At 48.3% G+C, this 17,699-nt stretch overlaps 4 protein-coding genes across 4 annotated transcripts; 2 read left to right on the forward strand and 2 right to left on the reverse strand.

Moving 5' to 3' along the window:
- Nucleotides 1-12,062: 12,062 nt before the first annotated feature.
- On the reverse strand, nt 12,063-12,671 carry GRX5 (Monothiol glutaredoxin-5, mitochondrial; the record flags this gene model as incomplete). Its single annotated transcript, XM_031151289.1, has 3 exons — nt 12,063-12,232; nt 12,291-12,567; nt 12,630-12,671. Coding segments are annotated over 3 exons (489 nt in total), but the record flags the coding sequence as incomplete, so codon positions are not given.
- Nucleotides 12,672-12,911: 240 nt separating this feature from the next.
- LHYA1_G006351 (putative thymidylate synthase) lies at nt 12,912-13,682 on the forward strand (the record flags this gene model as incomplete). Its single annotated transcript, XM_031151290.1, has 1 exon — nt 12,912-13,682. One exon carries the CDS (start codon nt 12,912-12,914, stop codon nt 13,680-13,682), a length of 771 nt encoding a protein of 256 aa, XP_031003144.1.
- An 848-nt stretch (nt 13,683-14,530) lies between these two features.
- LHYA1_G006352 (uncharacterized protein) lies at nt 14,531-15,539 on the forward strand (the record flags this gene model as incomplete). The annotated part of the gene is made up of 2 exons (XM_031151291.1): nt 14,531-14,816; nt 14,950-15,539. The coding sequence occupies 2 exons, from the start codon at nt 14,531-14,533 to the stop codon at nt 15,537-15,539; spliced, it is 876 nt and encodes a 291-aa protein (XP_031003141.1).
- Nucleotides 15,540-15,935: 396 nt separating this feature from the next.
- On the reverse strand, nt 15,936-17,414 carry bcaA (Branched-chain-amino-acid aminotransferase; the record flags this gene model as incomplete). The annotated part of the gene is made up of 5 exons (XM_031151292.1): nt 15,936-16,112; nt 16,165-16,611; nt 16,666-16,744; nt 16,800-16,927; nt 16,980-17,414. The coding sequence occupies 5 exons, from the start codon at nt 17,412-17,414 to the stop codon at nt 15,936-15,938; spliced, it is 1,266 nt and encodes a 421-aa protein (XP_031003142.1).
- Between the last annotated feature and the right edge of the window lie 285 nt (nt 17,415-17,699).

The following is a 17,699-nucleotide window of genomic DNA, read 5'->3' on the forward strand; positions in this document are numbered from 1 at the left end:
CACCCCTCCTGCGCGTCCGCTCGACCCTCAACAACATCAACGACTCGAGCTGAGCGGTTGGCTGCTGCTTTGAACTGCATCACACTCTGGCGTACTACCCGCGAGAGCTTCAGCATCCCTGCTGAGCCGCCCCATTGGTTGCCGCAGCTTCGGCGGTTATCTCGATTAGGCAAGGCTGCCAACCTTTAGAAAACAGTGCACAAGCCCGTTCCTGCTGTATTAATCTTCACACAGATCATTTCGTCGCTCTGTACCTCGTTTGTGTCGACACAGAGAGCCCAGAAGCTGACATTGGCGCAGAGGACGCGACTCTCAGAGGCTGTGTCCCAACCTCCACGACCACGACTACATCCGCCAATAAGTGGAGACTCGGGCGTCTTGACCAGGCTGAGACCTTTCCACAGAGAATTTAGTCACCAGGTAGGGCTAGATATCACAAGAGGCAAGTTTGTTCGCCGATTAGAAATGCGGCGCGCGGCGCTGTTTGGAGTTACAGGACTTCGTAAACTGCTTCGATCCTTGTCAAGTTTGTGTTCACGGCGCATAAATAAGACGATTTGGTGAGCGATCCGTGTCGAAGTCCCAAGATGATGTGGGATGAAACATTATTCCGAGGGGATCTGTGCAAGGATTGCCGACAATAAATAGATTTTGGGGATTACACAACGTCCACTAAAGAATTATATGAAATGCTCTATGAATTCGATTCCAGCAAGTATCGATAGCTGCATTGCCGGGTTGAGAGGCGACCAAGTCCATAGGGCGCCACCAGCGGTACAATAACTATCATGAGCAGGTCGAGGCACGAGTACTCTTGAGGCACAGCATCGACGATCCGCTTGCAGCGTCAATAATCCTTTCCTTTGCCGAGCGGCGTCTGAGACTTCTTGCTTGAAGCGCAGCAGCACTGCAGCACTGCAGCGGCAGGGAAGGAGGGGAGGGGCCGAAGACGAATTATAACAAGCGAATCCTGCTATTCGCCAGTAGCCAGGCTACGACTACCTATGTAACCCCTCGGATTTGGGAGTGCTGTAGGTCATCGAATCGACTCGTGGCAAATAAGGTTCGCATCTGTACACAAGCAAACTACGAGTACACCAACTGGCATTTTTCATGTGGACTACTACTGTGGAGGTTCCTGTACGGAGTAAGAACTATCGTAATACTGCCGGCAAATACCATAGCGTCGCCGTGATCGACAGGTCGTTGATACGAGCCGCTGGGGCTCCTCACCTGTTCAAGGATGGTCAAATATCTGGTCAGCCTGCATCAAGTTCTCGGAGAAAGTTTGGAAGTTCAAAAGCCCTCGGAATCCAGCCTCCAATTGCAAGTTGCGACTCGACTCTTACTCGATTAAGCGCGGTCTGGATAGTGGCCCGCGCCCAGCCAGCCTACTACCTCTCGATGGTGTCCCGAGCCCTTCAGGAGGGTGGCCGCGACAGTGATACTCAGAATTCAGTTGGTAACTCTGTGCCTCTCCACCGCATACACATCGCACCCAGACTAAACGTCTGTTGATCCTCTGATAAAGGGTGTGCGACAAATTGGAAGGTCGGCCAATAAGTTTAGCATTTCGTGGGGTTGCCTGCATAAGTCTGTGGAGTGGCTTGCTTTTTCTCGTGGTCTTGTGAGCCTGTGCTTTAGCCGCCCAAAACTATACTTCTTTCGCATTATTACATGGCATTGCCGGAGTACGGTGGGTAGGATTGGTGCCTTTGCGGTACATACATGCAAAAGGTTTCACGTTAGTGTTGTCACAATCGCCCGGCTTCGCCGTCCATTAACGCGGACATTTGTCTATTTCCGACTCGCGGAAGTTGAGTTGGCTCAAACCGTCACACCCGTCACGTGTATCAAGAGTTCCGAACGACTGCCAGTCATTCAGCGATGAGCTTTCAGTAGGAATAGACTTTGGTTGTGAGATTCTTTACAGTATCAATATCTATTGGGGTTTACCAGATGAAGAATGCACAAACAGGCATCATAAACAGAAAGACCTCTCGATTTCCAATCATCAACCTGCTCCTTAGCCGCCGTCTAAGCGCCTTCGAAGCTCCCCCTTTTCTGTAAACGCTCACGACCTGTCAACAGCAACATCCCGATTTAGATACACTCTCTCCATCCAAATGCTTCCCACTACACCATGAAGGCAGTCTCCAACGCCCGGCCCGCGTTCCATGCGACCAAACGGCCGTTCTACCTCGAACAAGCTTATTTAGCTTCTGTACCTGCGTCGCGGCTCAGAATTCATGCACAGATGCCCTACAAAGCGTCTCGCTGGAGTGAGTTTATCTGTTGCCTCGCATATTCGGAGATTATCTCGTCATTCTAGTGGCTTAGGGCTGGGCTCGATCGCCATGACATCTGCGGAGGCAATCTGTCAAAAGATATTGATGTAACCCAGACGTCATGAGGCTGATAGGGCTATGGAGATGCATCTATAGGCGCTCATGCAGTTGGATGTCGCCTCAAGTTTATCCATTGAAGCGCCAACTCTCGGGTGCCAACCCATCCAGATCCGGCAAGGACTGCCTTGAGATGATACACCGCTGTGGGTACCGGCGTCTATGGGCGTGAGTCGGTGTTTCTGGTCTATTAATGGACATAGTCTATTCATCCCATCAGCCAAGAGACCTACCTTATATTGCCCGTGTCAGTAGACGTCAACATTCCGTTACAAGAATGCAGAGTCTTCATTCTCGTCACATTTCATCCCCGTAAAAACGCTGCAGTCAGCAAGCAAGTACTTCCAAGTCAACCCCAGTGGCGCTGGCTCTTGATTCTGTGAGTATATTTAGAAGTTACGCGAGCATTTCATTTGGGAAATCTCAACGGGCAAGCAGTCAGGGCGCCTCCAACGAGGTTATCCAACCCGGAGGTGATCCCTCAAAATGGGTTGCATACGCGAGTGCGTGCTATATCCCCGCATTTTTTAATGTTTAAGTAGCACATGGCATTACAAGGAACGGTGTTGGAGACCTGCTACCATTGTTTGCCATCATTTGGTAAATGAGATTGGGTGGGGTGGATCTCTAGATCTTGTCGGTGACCCATGGGAGCTCTGCTTCTAATATCGTTGGTTGGGGGGCGTATCGACGCCGAAATGTACTTTGTTAGTGGCATTCATCTTACTGGGATTTCGCGAAGGCCTCTGCGTTTGGTTCTTGCCATTCGTGGAAGTCCCGGCAATACCCTCCTCGTTGAGCGATTCAGCGTTAATGTTGTAGGTAATGTTGTACGTATTGTCAATGATGGGAGTGTTTCAAACGGGCTGAGAAGCCGCCGCTTTTTGATTATTTAGTCTTCTGCGATGCAAGTGCAATCCTGTGATATGTTGCTACCCCTTTTTCGTGCGCGTAGGAGGGGAGAAGAAACAATAACTGTTTGAGTCATACTGTAAGTCTTCATATCCATAGATGGAAGTTGCAATCCCCTTCATTCAACAGCCATTCCTGTTTATTGCTTCCAATGCTTATGTTGATCCCGTGGTGTTGTTCCAATGTTGGTTGCCTCAGCCACCAACACGGCCAGCTCGTGGTGGAAATCCAGTCTCACGAGCATTGGTCAACGAGTCTCACCACCAACAATTAGCAAAATGGTCTCGTAATAGGAGCGAATGGGAATGAATCCTCGGGGACTAAAAACGTGTCAGGTGGTCAAACCTTACCATGCTGTTGGAATTTCGAAACCCAGACCAACGTGCCCAGTGTTATGGGAAGGAGGGGTCTTTCCAGAGTCATGGGGATGGAATTTTCGCGGCCTCGACCCGGACCCAGCTGTTAGGAGACCTTCTGCCAATAAGATGGGAGAATTCAGAGCTAGGTATGGTATGGTGTATATTCACTCTTCTCTGCTTAAAGTACCTTTTTCCCAGTCGTTCTTTCCAACTTCGCCAGCCACCACGCACGGATCGGTGCAATAATCTGCTTTCTCGGTCATGGTTCCCAGTTTCTCGGGCACAGTCCGAAAGTCCGACGGGCTAGAAAGATAATGCAGGAAGGTGCGTCTCGTAGATAATTATCTGTTGCGTTGCCGACCCGACTTTTGTGCGGAGCCGATTTTTGTCAATACTTGTTAGTTTAAACGGGCGCAATTCATCGGCTGACCCGAAATTGGCCTTGATAATACGCCCCTAGTTTATCTCACGTCTTTAGTACATATTTTGAGAGAGATAACATTCGAGAAAGTGTAGGCATTCTCGTTGTGGGGTCAACAACATCCAGGCAGCAACGGCTTGTTGGGTCAAAAACCAACCAACCCCAGTTGGCTTGCATGCTCTATGAATACGTACCGTTGACCATTCCGCAATGAGGTAAAGCTGCACCTAATTCCGAAGGAATGAAGAGTGGTTTTCTGGATGGCTTGGCTTTTGTAAACTAAGAGCAGATAGGGTCATGAAAGTGAAACTGAAAGTATATGCTCCGGGCGTCCTACTATAAGATAGCAATATAACTTATTTTCGAGTTCTATTATATCTTTAAACATTTCTGCGCGTGTTAGTTGACCTCTTAATTTCCTAGCTTTTTCCATTCTACAACGACCGCGAGTGATGTGAAAACTTACTAAGAGATATGAACAATGACAGGGTAAACTTCCTAAGGACCTTGGAGGGAGATATTCATCAAAAGAAGAGTCAAATTAAACGATCCTGAGTTGCGAAGAAAGCGTCGTTGTGCTCAATTAAGTGGTTTCTGTACGGTCGACCCAGCCAGCAACAGCCAGCCCCTTTTCTATCTCGCTTAATATGATCCTCTTCTGGAAGCGCAACAGCAAGTCGTGAAAGCCTGAACATTAGATGAGAGATTAGGTTTACAACAACGATATAAAACTACATGACTGTAAAAACAAAAGTACTTGATCCCTTGTTGTGGGAAGCGGGCACAAAAGAAGGAATAAATAAGCAACCCTGAACTCAGGAAGTGAATAATACCGCCATAGATCCGCAACCATGACGGACAGTTCTGGTAACCGTCGCTCTTCGATTCGACCCCATGAGATAGATGCCCTTCAACTACATCAGGCAGGTTTCAGTTTCGGTCGGGCTTACTACGAAATATATGTACGCAGATAAGGGTCGTACAAGGATATAGGCTTCACGTAGTGCCGTATTAGGAAGGCCGTCGCTCTGGTTATTGCAGATCTAATCCTCCGGGGCTATGCTGTTTTTAAAGCAACGCGACTTCACGATGTTGACGTTACTTGTACAAGGCATTGCTGATGCGTGCCACGTGCATGTGAGAAGAATGGAATGTAAGGCGTTCTGGATTATGAATGACCGTGCTAGTATACTGTATGATATGTACGACTACTTCGACGGGGGAAATCTTATCTGGTATTATCTTCCATTTGTGGTTTGGAGTTTGGTTTTTTTGGGTGGCAATTCACGTAAATGTTTGACTTTTACACTAGGGGGAGGGAGACGGTAGCTACTAAAAGCAGGTTGATGATGAAAGCGTTTCCTAAAATGCTATCGTCTGAAGCTCTCATAGCCGGGCATTAAAAAATGCCCGTGAGGCTTCTATAAAATCATTCCCCATTTCGCCCTGTGATATTCCAAGAAACTCCAATCTCACTTCAATCTTACCTCGGTATCATTCCAACAGCCAGAACATCATGGGTTCCATATTCGAACCCCGTCGTTGTATCCTAATAACCTACCCCCGAACAGCCTCCTCGCTCTTCATCAAGATTCTCAACCTTGACGCCCAGCCCTCCGTAGCAGCAATGGCCCCCAACCGCCGCGGCGGAAACTTCTTCATACCCGCAAAATTCCACATCGTTGATAACGGACTCCAAACCAAGCGTGTGTGCGAATGGACCGAGGAAGAGCGAAATGGCGTGAGGCAGAAACTACAGCAGGGCTTCGATGAGATTGAGGAGTATGTCGAGAGTGCGAGGGAAGAAGGTAAGGCTGCGTTCTTCAAGGAACATAGCTATGTGCTCGCGGACCCGGTAGCTCAGAGCCGATTCCAGTTTGGTGAAGATTCTGCGAATGAGGAGCCGTGGTCGATCAAAGTCCCGGAGGGTTTTAGTGCTGAGCGCAGTGAGGCGAACAATACGATATTCCCGGATGAGTATTTGAGGAGCTGGCTGCCGACTTTTACGGTCAGGCATCCGGCTTTGGTTTTTCCGTCGCATTATCGTGGGCTGGTGGATTCGTCCGGATATACTGAGGACAGGATGATCGAAGAGGCGGGTGCTTTTAGCACGTTCTATTGGACGCGCTCGCTCTATGACTGCTATAAAGACGCGCTGGGCATTGAGCCTATCATTTTGGAGGCTGATGATGTTATTCAAAGACCAGAGGTGCTTTTCCGCTATTGTGAACTGGTTGGGTTAGACCCCGAGAAGTTGAAGTTCACCTGGGATGCCAAGTCCCCAGAGGAGCTTGCAGCCATCAAAAATCCCGTCGTGAAGAGATTCACGTCGACGATAAATGCATCTTCGGGAGTCCTCCAGGACAAGGCTGCTAGGAATATCGATATCGAGGTGGAAGCCAAAAAGTGGCGTGAAGAGTTTGGCGAGCGGGCTGGCTCGAAGATGGAGGAACGGGTTAGAAAAGCCATGCCGGACTATGTGTACTTAAATGACAGAAGATTGAAACTTGAGGGAGAGTACTGACGAAATGCAATGGTCAAAGAAGTATGGTTTGTACTTCTCGGTGGCTGTGTGGAGTAAGGAGAGAGGCTTGTACTTTTAATAAACATGGCCTGCAATACATAACTTCATAAAGTAGATATAATGAGGCTGAGACTAGTGCAAATTAAAGTACATAAGAATTCACATCTGATTGGAATATGGAGTTTTCCGATAATGAAGTCACAATCAAAATTTAAATTTGAACATTGCACATTGAAAACATTAGATGACACGGAAAGAGTTGAACTTGCTATGGGGAAATACCAAGAAAAGCCAACATAAATTGTTCGTAACCATTACATTTATACACAATACCACCAAGTAAGCTTCGGGTAGGCCCATTGGGTTTCCGGAGCCCAGCTCGCCTCGATGAAGGCACAATGTGCGACGAAGCATTCGAATCGAGAAACGAAGACAACACAATAGCCGGGTATTCTTTGAATACTGTACACCTGTACAAGCTAAAACGCGTGAAACGCAACGAGATTCTTAAGCAATGCTAAATAAAGAGCCCCAGTGCGACACTTGCATATACCAAAGGCTTTCTCAATTACTTTGTCAAGACCAGCGTCACAACGTGCTTTCCCAGAACTTCAAGCAGTCGTCTCGATCGGGAAGGCGCAGAGTAGGGGCACAAAACTATGGCCAAATTTAGAGAGTCCAGAGGACAAAACATAGAATGCCGGACGCAGGTTGAATTATTCGAAAGACCAATATAATTGAGAGATCTATATCGGGTGGGCCTAGACGTGAACTATTTGCGAGTGAGAGAGGGTTCGACGCTAAACAAATCTCGATTCAAGAAAACTATCTGATCATCAAAGTGGGGGACTCTCTTCGGGATGTTTCAATCACTCACGGGGAATATTAGGCTTGAGGAGCCGTAACACCTCGCGTGACAACTGAGTTGGACAGTGGACAGAAAGTAGTCTGAGGTTACAATCGTGCAAAATCCCTTATAGCTAGACGATCGTACAATTCCCGAGACGAGACATCTGGGCTGAAGCGTAAGCACATTCGCGCATGAAGAGCTGCTGGCTGGTACACCTAAAGGTCCACATGATAGGGGCTCGGAAAGGTTATTCGAATTCGGCAACCTATTCTTGCTCAGGATCGGTTTGGATCCTTGAGGCGACGCGGCTTGATGACTTCATCTTAAGAATGTTCCCCTTTTGTAAATGGATGGATTTTGGGTGAAGTGACGTTACGCCTCTCTGAACGCACATGCATGTTTGTCGGGATAATGCTCATTTTCAATACTGTCCAAATTTAAGGAAAGTTGCTCAGCCACTCGCGAAATCTGCATCCCTGTCTTATACGAGGTATCGTGCTCGCCTTTTCATTGATAATAATGAAGGAGGGTAAATTGGGAAACTTCATAATCGTATTCAAACAATCTTCTAAAATCCATTGTTGAGCTCCATCGAGCAGATGGCGACTTTGTAACCCATACAGCCTCGTTCATGTCGTCCCCGAAATAGAAACGCACGTGAAAATTGTAGGTAAAACTTGAAACAAAAACACATTCATACCGTACTCATCGCATCGACCTTGACACTAGCAAGGAGCAAAGCAAAGCCCTAGAAGAGACTTCTTGCGTTAGACAAACGGACGAGATAATAGTATGGTGGTGATTCCTCCTTACTTGTGAGTGATGAACTGGCTCAATTCATCTTGACTGTACTGTGTATACAGTACTGTTCCTCCCGAGGTAGAGTGAGGTGGGCCTGGGCTACGCTACGGACTATACGGCGTACGGGGTACGAAGTAGGCTGGCTGTTTCACTGTTTCACTGTTTCAGAAACATGCGACCAACCAGAAAGCCACGCTGAACACCCACTTGAGTGCTCGAGCGAGCACCAGGATACAAACGAGTCGAGTCGAGTAGTATAGTAGAGTTTTCACCGCACCCGCAGTACAACACAGAAACTGCAATGCCAACTCAACTGTGGATGGATCGTGTTGCTCAACCTGCTGTGAGTGAGTGGAAGAAAAAGGAAAGGGTAGGGGAGAGGGGAAAAGGAGAAAGGAAAGCAAGGAAAACTAAGGGGAAACAAATCAACTGATCAAGTGAGGCTGCAAACAAACAGTGCTGCCGGCAAGTGCTGGGACCTATACGGAGTATTAGCTGAAGATGCTTGAGGGCTGGACATGAGGATGGACGCTGACTCGCCTGTGAGATGGCCAAGACAGGGGAGGTTGGCTACTCTAGGCTGGTGGGTACACTGCTCTCACCGGGGTGAAATCGTTTTTACATTCACTGGTTGGCTGCAAAAGTACGGTGCCTGCATCCAGATCCTGATCCTGATCCTCGTGGACCAATCATGCCAGCGCACCCTTCGCTTTGTTCCTCTCTCACTCCACTCCCCCCTCCACCTTTTTTACGGGCCGCAGCTAGAGTAGAAATATCTTCCACGGCCTCCCGCTTCTTTACATTCCTTCCCTCTTCACCCTTTCCCTCCTTATTCCCCCTTTCCCCAAGTCAAGCCCACAGGTTCGGTCTGCAATCTATCCATTCATTCTTGCCATTCCAGTCTTTGAGATATCGCTTCTCACCACCTTCATTTCACCAGCCCCCCGCCATATTGTCCATACTGCCTGTTGCTACTTGAAGTTGCATTCAGCCTTTGTTACGAACTTTGCATTGCAGACCAACCATTTCCAACCAACAATCTCAAAACCTCTCAAAACCTTTTCAAATAGATACTCAAGCTCGCCATCATCATGAAATCTACCACTCTTGCTCTCACCACCCTTCTGGCCACTGCTGCCATTGCTCAACCCCACCGCCAACATCAACACCAACACGTCAAGAAGGATATTGTCTGGCACACCGACTGGGTCTCTGTCACAGAGACAGTAGGAATTACAACCACCATCTGGGTTGACGCGGAACAAGCCCCTGCAACCGCTGCCGCTTCTCAAGTCTCGTCCGCTGTGTCCGTCGCAGCCTCACCATCCGCAGCTGCAGTCGAAGCTGCCGAAGTCGAGGCTCCAGCCGTTGTACCTTCAGTTGTGGCCGCACCTGTTCCAGTCCAGAGTTCAAGCTCATCTTCGTCTGTTTACGTAGCACCCACTACAAGCTCATCTACGTCTGTTTACGTAGCACCCACCACAAGCTCATCTACGTCTGTTTATGTAGCACCCACCACAAGCTCATCAACCCTAGCTGCGCCTACTTCCGCCGCATCTGCGCAATCATCTGCTAGCAGTGGAGACTCTCACGGGCAAACGATTCCCACTACCCCCCTAGCAGGCTCTGGCCACAATGGAATTGGCACTGGTATTGTTACTCCTACATGCGGTACAGCCGGCTTGGCAGACTGTGCTGGAGACATTACATATTACGAATCCGCCGATTCCTCAGCTGCGCCGTCAGGGTGTGGCACTACTAACGATGGAACCGTGGAGAAAGTAGTTGCGCTGTCCAAGGACATGATGGGTACACAATCAAACAGTGGTGTTGGAGACGACGCAAACCCATACTGCGGCAAGACGGTCACTATTATTTACGGCGGCCAGAGCGTACAAGCCAAGGTTGTTGACAAGTGCTGGGACTGCTCTTACTCGTCCATCGATCTCTCACACGCGGTCTTCGAGGCCTTGACCCCTGACTGGGAGACTCTCGGTCGACAACAAGCAACGTGGTACTTCAGCGAATAAATCATCGATCGGTCTTGATGCATGGGAGTCGATCTCTCGGCATAGGACATTTAGTCGCTAGACGACTTTACGAGTTTCATTTGGCTTGGTTACAATTGGAGAAATGGAAAGGGCGTCAAGCATTAGCATCAGGATATCAAAAATCAAGTGATGAGGGGTGCCTGGAGCACATATTTGGAGGAGAGAGTGGCATAAGGCTTGCTCGTCTTCATTAGACTTTCAATGTAAATATTCAGACCTTCGGTGTAGATGAAATAGCTAGCAATGCATTATCATTGCACACATTATAACTGTAGCCCCGTGACATATCTCAGCTATCAAGTTTACCGATTTGCTATCCAGCAAAGGGTCTGAAACAAGGGGTAGTTCCCAACATTCCATTATAGGACATCAGTGTTGGTTTCGCGGTTCCGAAGACCTACAGTAGCTCGGGCCCTCTTGCCATCAACTATTGAGGTTGTGATGAGGTGGGCGCTTAGCACTACCAACGGTGAAGGCTAAAAATACGACCAAAGCATGCTTTGTGGTTGGCTAAGCTGGATGTCAGTATATGCTTCGACTGGGAATGTGCTGGGGATTTATTTGTTGGAGACTGCTATATTAATGCCTTGATCCCGCCATCTATACATCCGTTCATCCATCTATCCATTTATCTATTCATTTATTATCTACCCTTTTCAAAAACTCAGTTTATCTATTATCCACCCATCTATCATGTCTCCCGCATTGATAAACAACACCAAACAATATCTCAACCGTCTCGGCTACGAGAAAACACCTGATAATACCCCCCAGCCCATACCCAAGACTTCCAAACCAACATCCAAACCATTCCCAGACTTCTCCCTCACCAGCATCCGGAGGTAAAACTTCACCATCCTCCGTCCCCTTTCCCCTCTCCCCTTTTCCTTTCACAAACATCTAACATCGGAAACCAGAGACCATGAAAACAGCCCACCAAGCCAGCGCTTCTCCCTCGCATCCCGCACACGCCTATCCCTCAAACACAAGCCAATGCCAAATCTCACTGCCTGTGAAGTACCGTGGTATCTGGAAAGCGGTTGTGGTAAAGAGGATGGCGATAGGAATAAGGCTGTGAGTAGCGCTGTGAAAGAGGAATTGCTTGCTTTAGTTGAGACGCTGTGGAATGATGTGGAAAGTGGTGCGAAGAGTTGGTAAGTATAGTTGCACTTGCACTTGCACTTGTACTTGTATTTGCTGGTTTGATATTATGTGCAGCTAGCTGATGTGGGAGAATAGTTCTATATGTTCTGAGGATCCGGAACTGGGATATAGAATCAACGTGCGAGTGCAGACGAAAAAGAATGTGAAGACGGTGGTATGGGGCAAGAAAGAAGTTTTAGCTGTTTACATTGTTGTGATAGGAATTGGAGAGGGGGCGGTTGAGAAGGCTACTGTGTTTGGGAGTGGGAAGGCGACGAGTGTTTCTTGGTTTGGGGTGGGTGTTCGGTGGGCGGTTGATCTGACTGGTGATGGGAGGGCGGAGAGGAGAGGGTTGGTGGGGATGTTGCTTGCGTTCAAGAGGGAATTGGGGAAGAAGGAAAGGGTGGTGGGGGTTTATGATGAGAAGATGCCGTTGCTTAAGTAAAGAAAGATAGCTGGAACTATCCGTAGCGTTTTGTATAAGACTAAATATTGCTTACTTACTTTACTGTTCATACATACCCTTGGATGAAACTTGATGCTGTATTTCAAACGCTTTCAATCCATTATTCATACACATATATAATATTCCCCTCCTACGATGCTGGAGCCTCGCTTTCAGCCGGGATCAAAACCTTCTTCTCCTCCAACATCTTAGCTAGCTCCCCATTCTGGTGCATCGCCACCAAGATGTCGCATCCACCCACAAACTCTTTCTCGACGTAGAGTTGCGGTATCGTTGGCCACTCGGAATACTCCTTGATGCCTTGCACAAGTCAGTCAATCTTCATATCCTGCAAGCCTTCTATTCTTCTGTTACACACCTGCTCTCAAATCCTTATCCTCCAACACATTAAACGCAGTAAACTTTGCCGGATCAACACCCTGCAGTCCCAAGATCTGAATGCTGGCCCTTGAGAACCCGCACTGTGGTGTTTCCGGAGTCCCTTTCATGAACAGCACGACGGGCGCGGAGCTAACGGCTTTGTCGATCGCGGCTTTTGTCTCTGTGGAGAGGAAGCGCGCGGCTATGGGTGTGATTCGTGGGTAGGAGAACTTGGATGCGAGTGTTGGAGCTGGTCGGGCTGCTTGTCGGAATGCCTAGATGTCTGTTATTAGTGTTATCTTTCGGGGAGTAGAGGAGCTAGAGCTGGGAGGCATACCGATGATAGAGGTCTGGAAAACATCTTTGTGATATATGATGCACTTTTGTGATGAAGTTTAAAGATAAAGTTGGGTTGCCCGAGAGCTTGATGATGAATTCAAATACGGCTGACCAATCAAGGCTCAGTAATCAGACAAGGCTGAGTGAACATCACATCGTATGACGGAGATAATCAGTTCCTCTCTCCATCTATAAACCAATAACCAAAAACCAAAAATGAGTTCCCATAAACCACCTTGAAACCCCTCATTAAAGATAGCATCTTCTACAAACCGCAAAAATGCTACAAATGATCCACCCAGAACACGACGAACACCGCACCCAAATATCCGGCACCCCACCCCCCTTCACAGCATCCTCACACGCCGCCGACGGCAAGAAACATCTACTATTAGCAGCCAGCGGCTCCGTAGCAGCCATAAAAACCCCCAGCATCCTACGTGCCCTCTCCACGCACTCCAATCTCTCAATCCTGCTCATCCTCACCAAATCCGCGACCAACTTCCTCGGGGGGCAGTCGGCAGAACAGCCACACCTAGCTTCGCTACGGCAGATCCGCAACGTGGATGGCATTTTCCAGGACGAGGATGAGTGGGTGCATCCGTGGAAGCGCGGGCAGGGGATCCTGCATATCGAGTTGAGGCGGTGGGCGCATGTGCTGGTTATCGCGCCGCTGAGCGCGAATACGCTGGCCAAGATTACGGGGGGGTTTGCGGATAATCTGTTGACGAGCGTGGTGAGGGCTTGGGATACCGAGGGGGTGGTTCAGGGGCTAGGGCAAGGGCAAGGCGAAGGAGGGAAGAGGAGGATCGTCGTGGCGCCTTCGATGAATACGGCGATGTGGAAACATCCGGTTACGAGGAGGCAGATTCGGGTGTTAGAGGATGAGTGGGGGGTTGGGGATGAGGACGGGGATAGGAGGGAGGGCTGGTTTGAGGTACTGAGGCCGCAGGAGAAGGAATTGGCGTGTGGGGATGTGGGGGATGGGGCTATGAAGGCTTGGGAGGAGATTGTGGGGGTTATTGAGATGAGGTTGGGTCTTGAGCAATGAGGGATGTCATTGGGATTGGAGTTTTGGGAGTAGGGGTAAAATCATTGGGAGGCAAGGTTTGTGATGAGACCTTGTGATAAACATCTTGGAGTAGTTCCAAATCAAAATCCACGGTTTACTCAAGTTTCGTTTCACTAAATGTTTTTTTTTTTGGTTCTGTCAGTTTTCTAGGTGTTTCCTTTCTGTTACTAACTACTTCAATGGTTGATGGAATTTATGAAGGGTTGAATAATCATAAAGAGGTAACATCTGATCTGCATTGCGGTATAGCATGAGTGAGAGTTGTTTATTACCACCTAGTAGGGATAAGCATCACACATTCATCTTGAGCATTTTCTTGTATACTTGAGAGTGAATAGCGGGCAAGGTAATTGAATTTCTTACTTCTGTTTACTTACCATGGCCTAGTGGCAGATTATATTGCTTGAAGCAACTCTTATACCAGAATCTTGAAGCATAAAGAATTATCTACAGCATAAATAGTCATTGAACGCTGCTGTGTAGGCAGTTGCTGAAAATGCCCGCTCCAATAGGAGTGAATATGGCGAGACAAAAATGACGAACAGGAATTCAACTAAAAATATGAGATGAGATGACATGAAGATTTGGTAAATATGCTTCGTAGGGTTCTGGGCTTCATCTGGATTTCTACTACTCAGAAAGAATTGTTCGAAACCGACTGACTCCTCTATCCATGTTCTCGTCTTACGAAGAGAAGCTCGCGAGTAAACGCAACTTCCTCCTTCGCCAAACGAACTCACAACCAACAGCTTCACACCAAACAGCTTCGGAAGGGAATCTCTCCACCAACACGCATCAAACTTCAAGCAAGTCTCCCACGCGTCAGTATGGCTCGCAACGTCGCCCAACCAACCCGCAAAGAACATGCTCAGCACTCACCCCATGACGATGGATTCCTGAACAAGGCCATCAGAAACAACACCAGGACAGGTCCGGTAGCTCAACGCCCAATCAAAGAAGCCAAACCCGTTGAAAAGCACCGAAAGCCCCGGGAGACCGTCTCAGTAGCAGGCGTGTTCAAGAAATCCAAGACCAACGCACGTGAGAAGAAACACCAGCATCGCCGTCGTCGTCGCTCGCCTTCACCTCCAAATCTTCTACTTGATCTCCAAGGTACCCTACATCACCAATGCACTTCTGTTCCCAGCAAAACCATTCATTACTGACATTCTGTTTTGGTATATACAAGATGGTATCGAAACTGCCCGCACCGCCTTATTAACCAGCACCAAAACAACCTTCACAGACATCCACGCATCATTCACCACCACGCTCACCACCTCCCGCGAAGCCGACGAAGCGTTCTTCCAAGAAGTCTCCGACAGCGCCATAACACTGTCTGCGCCGTTGGTCGATGAAGAAGTCTTTAGCAGCTTTACCCGCGCCGATGGAAAACGTTCTCGGGAGACTTTTGTCATGGGCGAGCAGATTGAGATGTTTAAACAGTTGTTGGAGAAAGAGGAGGCGCGGTTGGCTGAGTATTGGAGCAAGTGGGAGGAGTGCCAGGATGAGTATGTGAATCTTGGCGTCGAGGTCTTTGGGGCGGAGGCTTTTGGAGAGGATGGGAAGGGGGGTAAGGAAAAGGGATGGAAGAAAGAGGGGCAGTTGAGAGAGGCGGAGTATGAGGTTGCATTTGGTAAGATGGAGGAGGAGGTTGGGGAGATTAGAGGGGTGTTTTTGAAAGAGATGAAGGATTCGGAGAAGGTGAGTGGTGTGGCGGTGGTGGGCTTTATCATGATACTGACATTGGCTTTAGGTGTTGGATCTTCAGGCGAGGAAAGAGCAGGCCAGACTTCTGCAAGCTCTTATCCAGGACTAATAGGATGCGGAGATTGAGGTCATGATACTATCAAGTGTTATGCTAAATTCGGATGTTATTACGTACGTGGCAGGAGAAGGGATATACTATGCTCTGTTGGTTGCTCATATCGGAGGTCAATTACGCGGGGTCCCATTATAGATTTGCATGTACCGGGCTTATTCATAAATAGCTATTGTCACTCCAAATTAACACCATTCTCGTTAGCAATCACTTCCTTGACTTTCGTGCAAGCACATCATGGCATTGGAGATTATATGACGATAGTTGTAAATCTTACGCATCTATTATAGTCTAAGCGGAGTTTACCTCTGAACAGTGGAGTAGGTCTACCACCCATTCTACATTAAACGCCTCTTCTACCCCGGACGCCAAAATACAAGTATCACTATCACCAAGTCAACAATCCCCCATCAATTATCAACCTTCTCATCGATAACAACACCCCACTCGTGCTGGTCCTTCCCGTACATGATGTTTACAAGCCAGTCCTTGATCAAACCGGCGTACTCGCCAGTCTCTCCCTTGGCCATAGGAATCTGGAGGTCTTCGCCCTTGTAGCTAATGACGGAGACAGGGGAAACGAAATACTATTGATAGTAAGCGTGAGAAGAGACCTTGAGAATCGAGAAGAAAACTTACAGCAGTGCCAGCAGCGAAAGCCTCAACCATCCGACCCTCCTTTACAACCTCAACAACCTCATCCATAGTGTACTGGCGCTCGACAACCTCAATAGGATCCAAGCCCGAAGAGTTATCAGAAAGCCTCTCGCGTACCAATTGTAAGATACTTCGGCGCGTGACTCCATCGAGGATAATCTTGCCGCCCAACGGCGCAGTAACCAATTGCAGCTTCCCCTCCTTCGACCTCCACACCACGAAGAAATTGCTTGCTCCAGCTTCTGTAACGAGACCGTCCAGGAGCCAGAGAACTTGGTCATAGCCGCGGGCTCGGGCTTCGCTGTTGGCCATCAGAGAGGGCCCGTAGTTGGCTCCCACCTTGGCGTATCCGAATCCACCGGGCCACGCCCGGACTCCGTCTTGGGATGCGAGTAGCTTTAAGCCGTTTGGTGAGGATAATGAGGGCATCTGCAGATGTTAGTACGGGCTGGATGTATTGCTTAGTAGTCGGAGAGAACTCACGAATGTTGAGATGATGAATAGAGTTGCTTCCTTGGGAGCAGCAACACCAAGAGCTCCTCCTGATCCAATCATGGTGGGTCTTCCAAACACGTTAGCAAGGAACCAACCTCCAAAACAAAGGCTTTGTGATTTACCTCAAGTACAACAAAGTGCCCGGTTCTGGTAACCATTTTGGCCCATCCACAGCTATCATAGCGATCAATAACTTTTCGAGCTCCTTTGGATCGAAGCCGGGCAACGAAATGCGTGTCGCGGAAGTCAACTGCTCGATTGTTAGATGGTGTCTTGCATATTCCAGTTTCAAGGGAACTTACCATGCGCCTGCAATTGCAATCTGGTCTAAAGAGTCTCAGCTTCCCATCGTATCCTCTATACATCTTAAGTCCCTCAAAGCATTCCGTAGCGTAGTGCAAACAAGAAGCAGTAGGAGCCAAAGATAAATTTCCGTAAGGCCTCAACTCTGGAGCATCCCATCCAGTGGTAGAGTTCCATTTAGCAGTTATCATGTGATCAGTGCACTGCGACGAGGTAGCTATGATGGGGTCTCCTGCTCGAGGGACGTTCATAGGAGTCGTTGTCCTTGTAAAGATCAATTTGGACGCATCGAGTGAGCGGAGGGAGGTCTCCACGCCATTGGTCCCGTTCTTCAATTCAGGAGCTGTCTCAGCAATCTTGTGGGCGATTGCAGAGGCTGTGAGTTCAGCCGTTTGCTGAACTCCTTGTGGTGGGGTTATGGCTGAAGGTGCCATTGCGTTAATCAAGTAGTTTGTTTGCCTAGCTTTTAGCAATGCTTGAGGAAAGTCTGAATACTCAATGGCAGTTTTGTAATGTATTTTGACACAATTGAATGAAAGAAAGAGAGAGAGTTATGGAAACACTTTATACTGAGTCACACAGAAATATTTGTCTAGCCCTGGTCATAGTGGAGTTTTCCACGGAAGGCAAGGCAAGTGTCACAAGGGAACAGTACGAAAGTACATGCGGCCACTAAGCGATAAGGCAGGGGGGAAAAGTGCAAACTTCCTTAAAAACTC

Source organism: Lachnellula hyalina, assembly GCF_007821495.1.
Source record: "Lachnellula hyalina strain CBS 185.66 chromosome Unknown contig00134, whole genome shotgun sequence".
NCBI classification, from domain to species: Eukaryota; Fungi; Ascomycota; class Leotiomycetes; order Helotiales; family Lachnaceae; genus Lachnellula; species Lachnellula hyalina.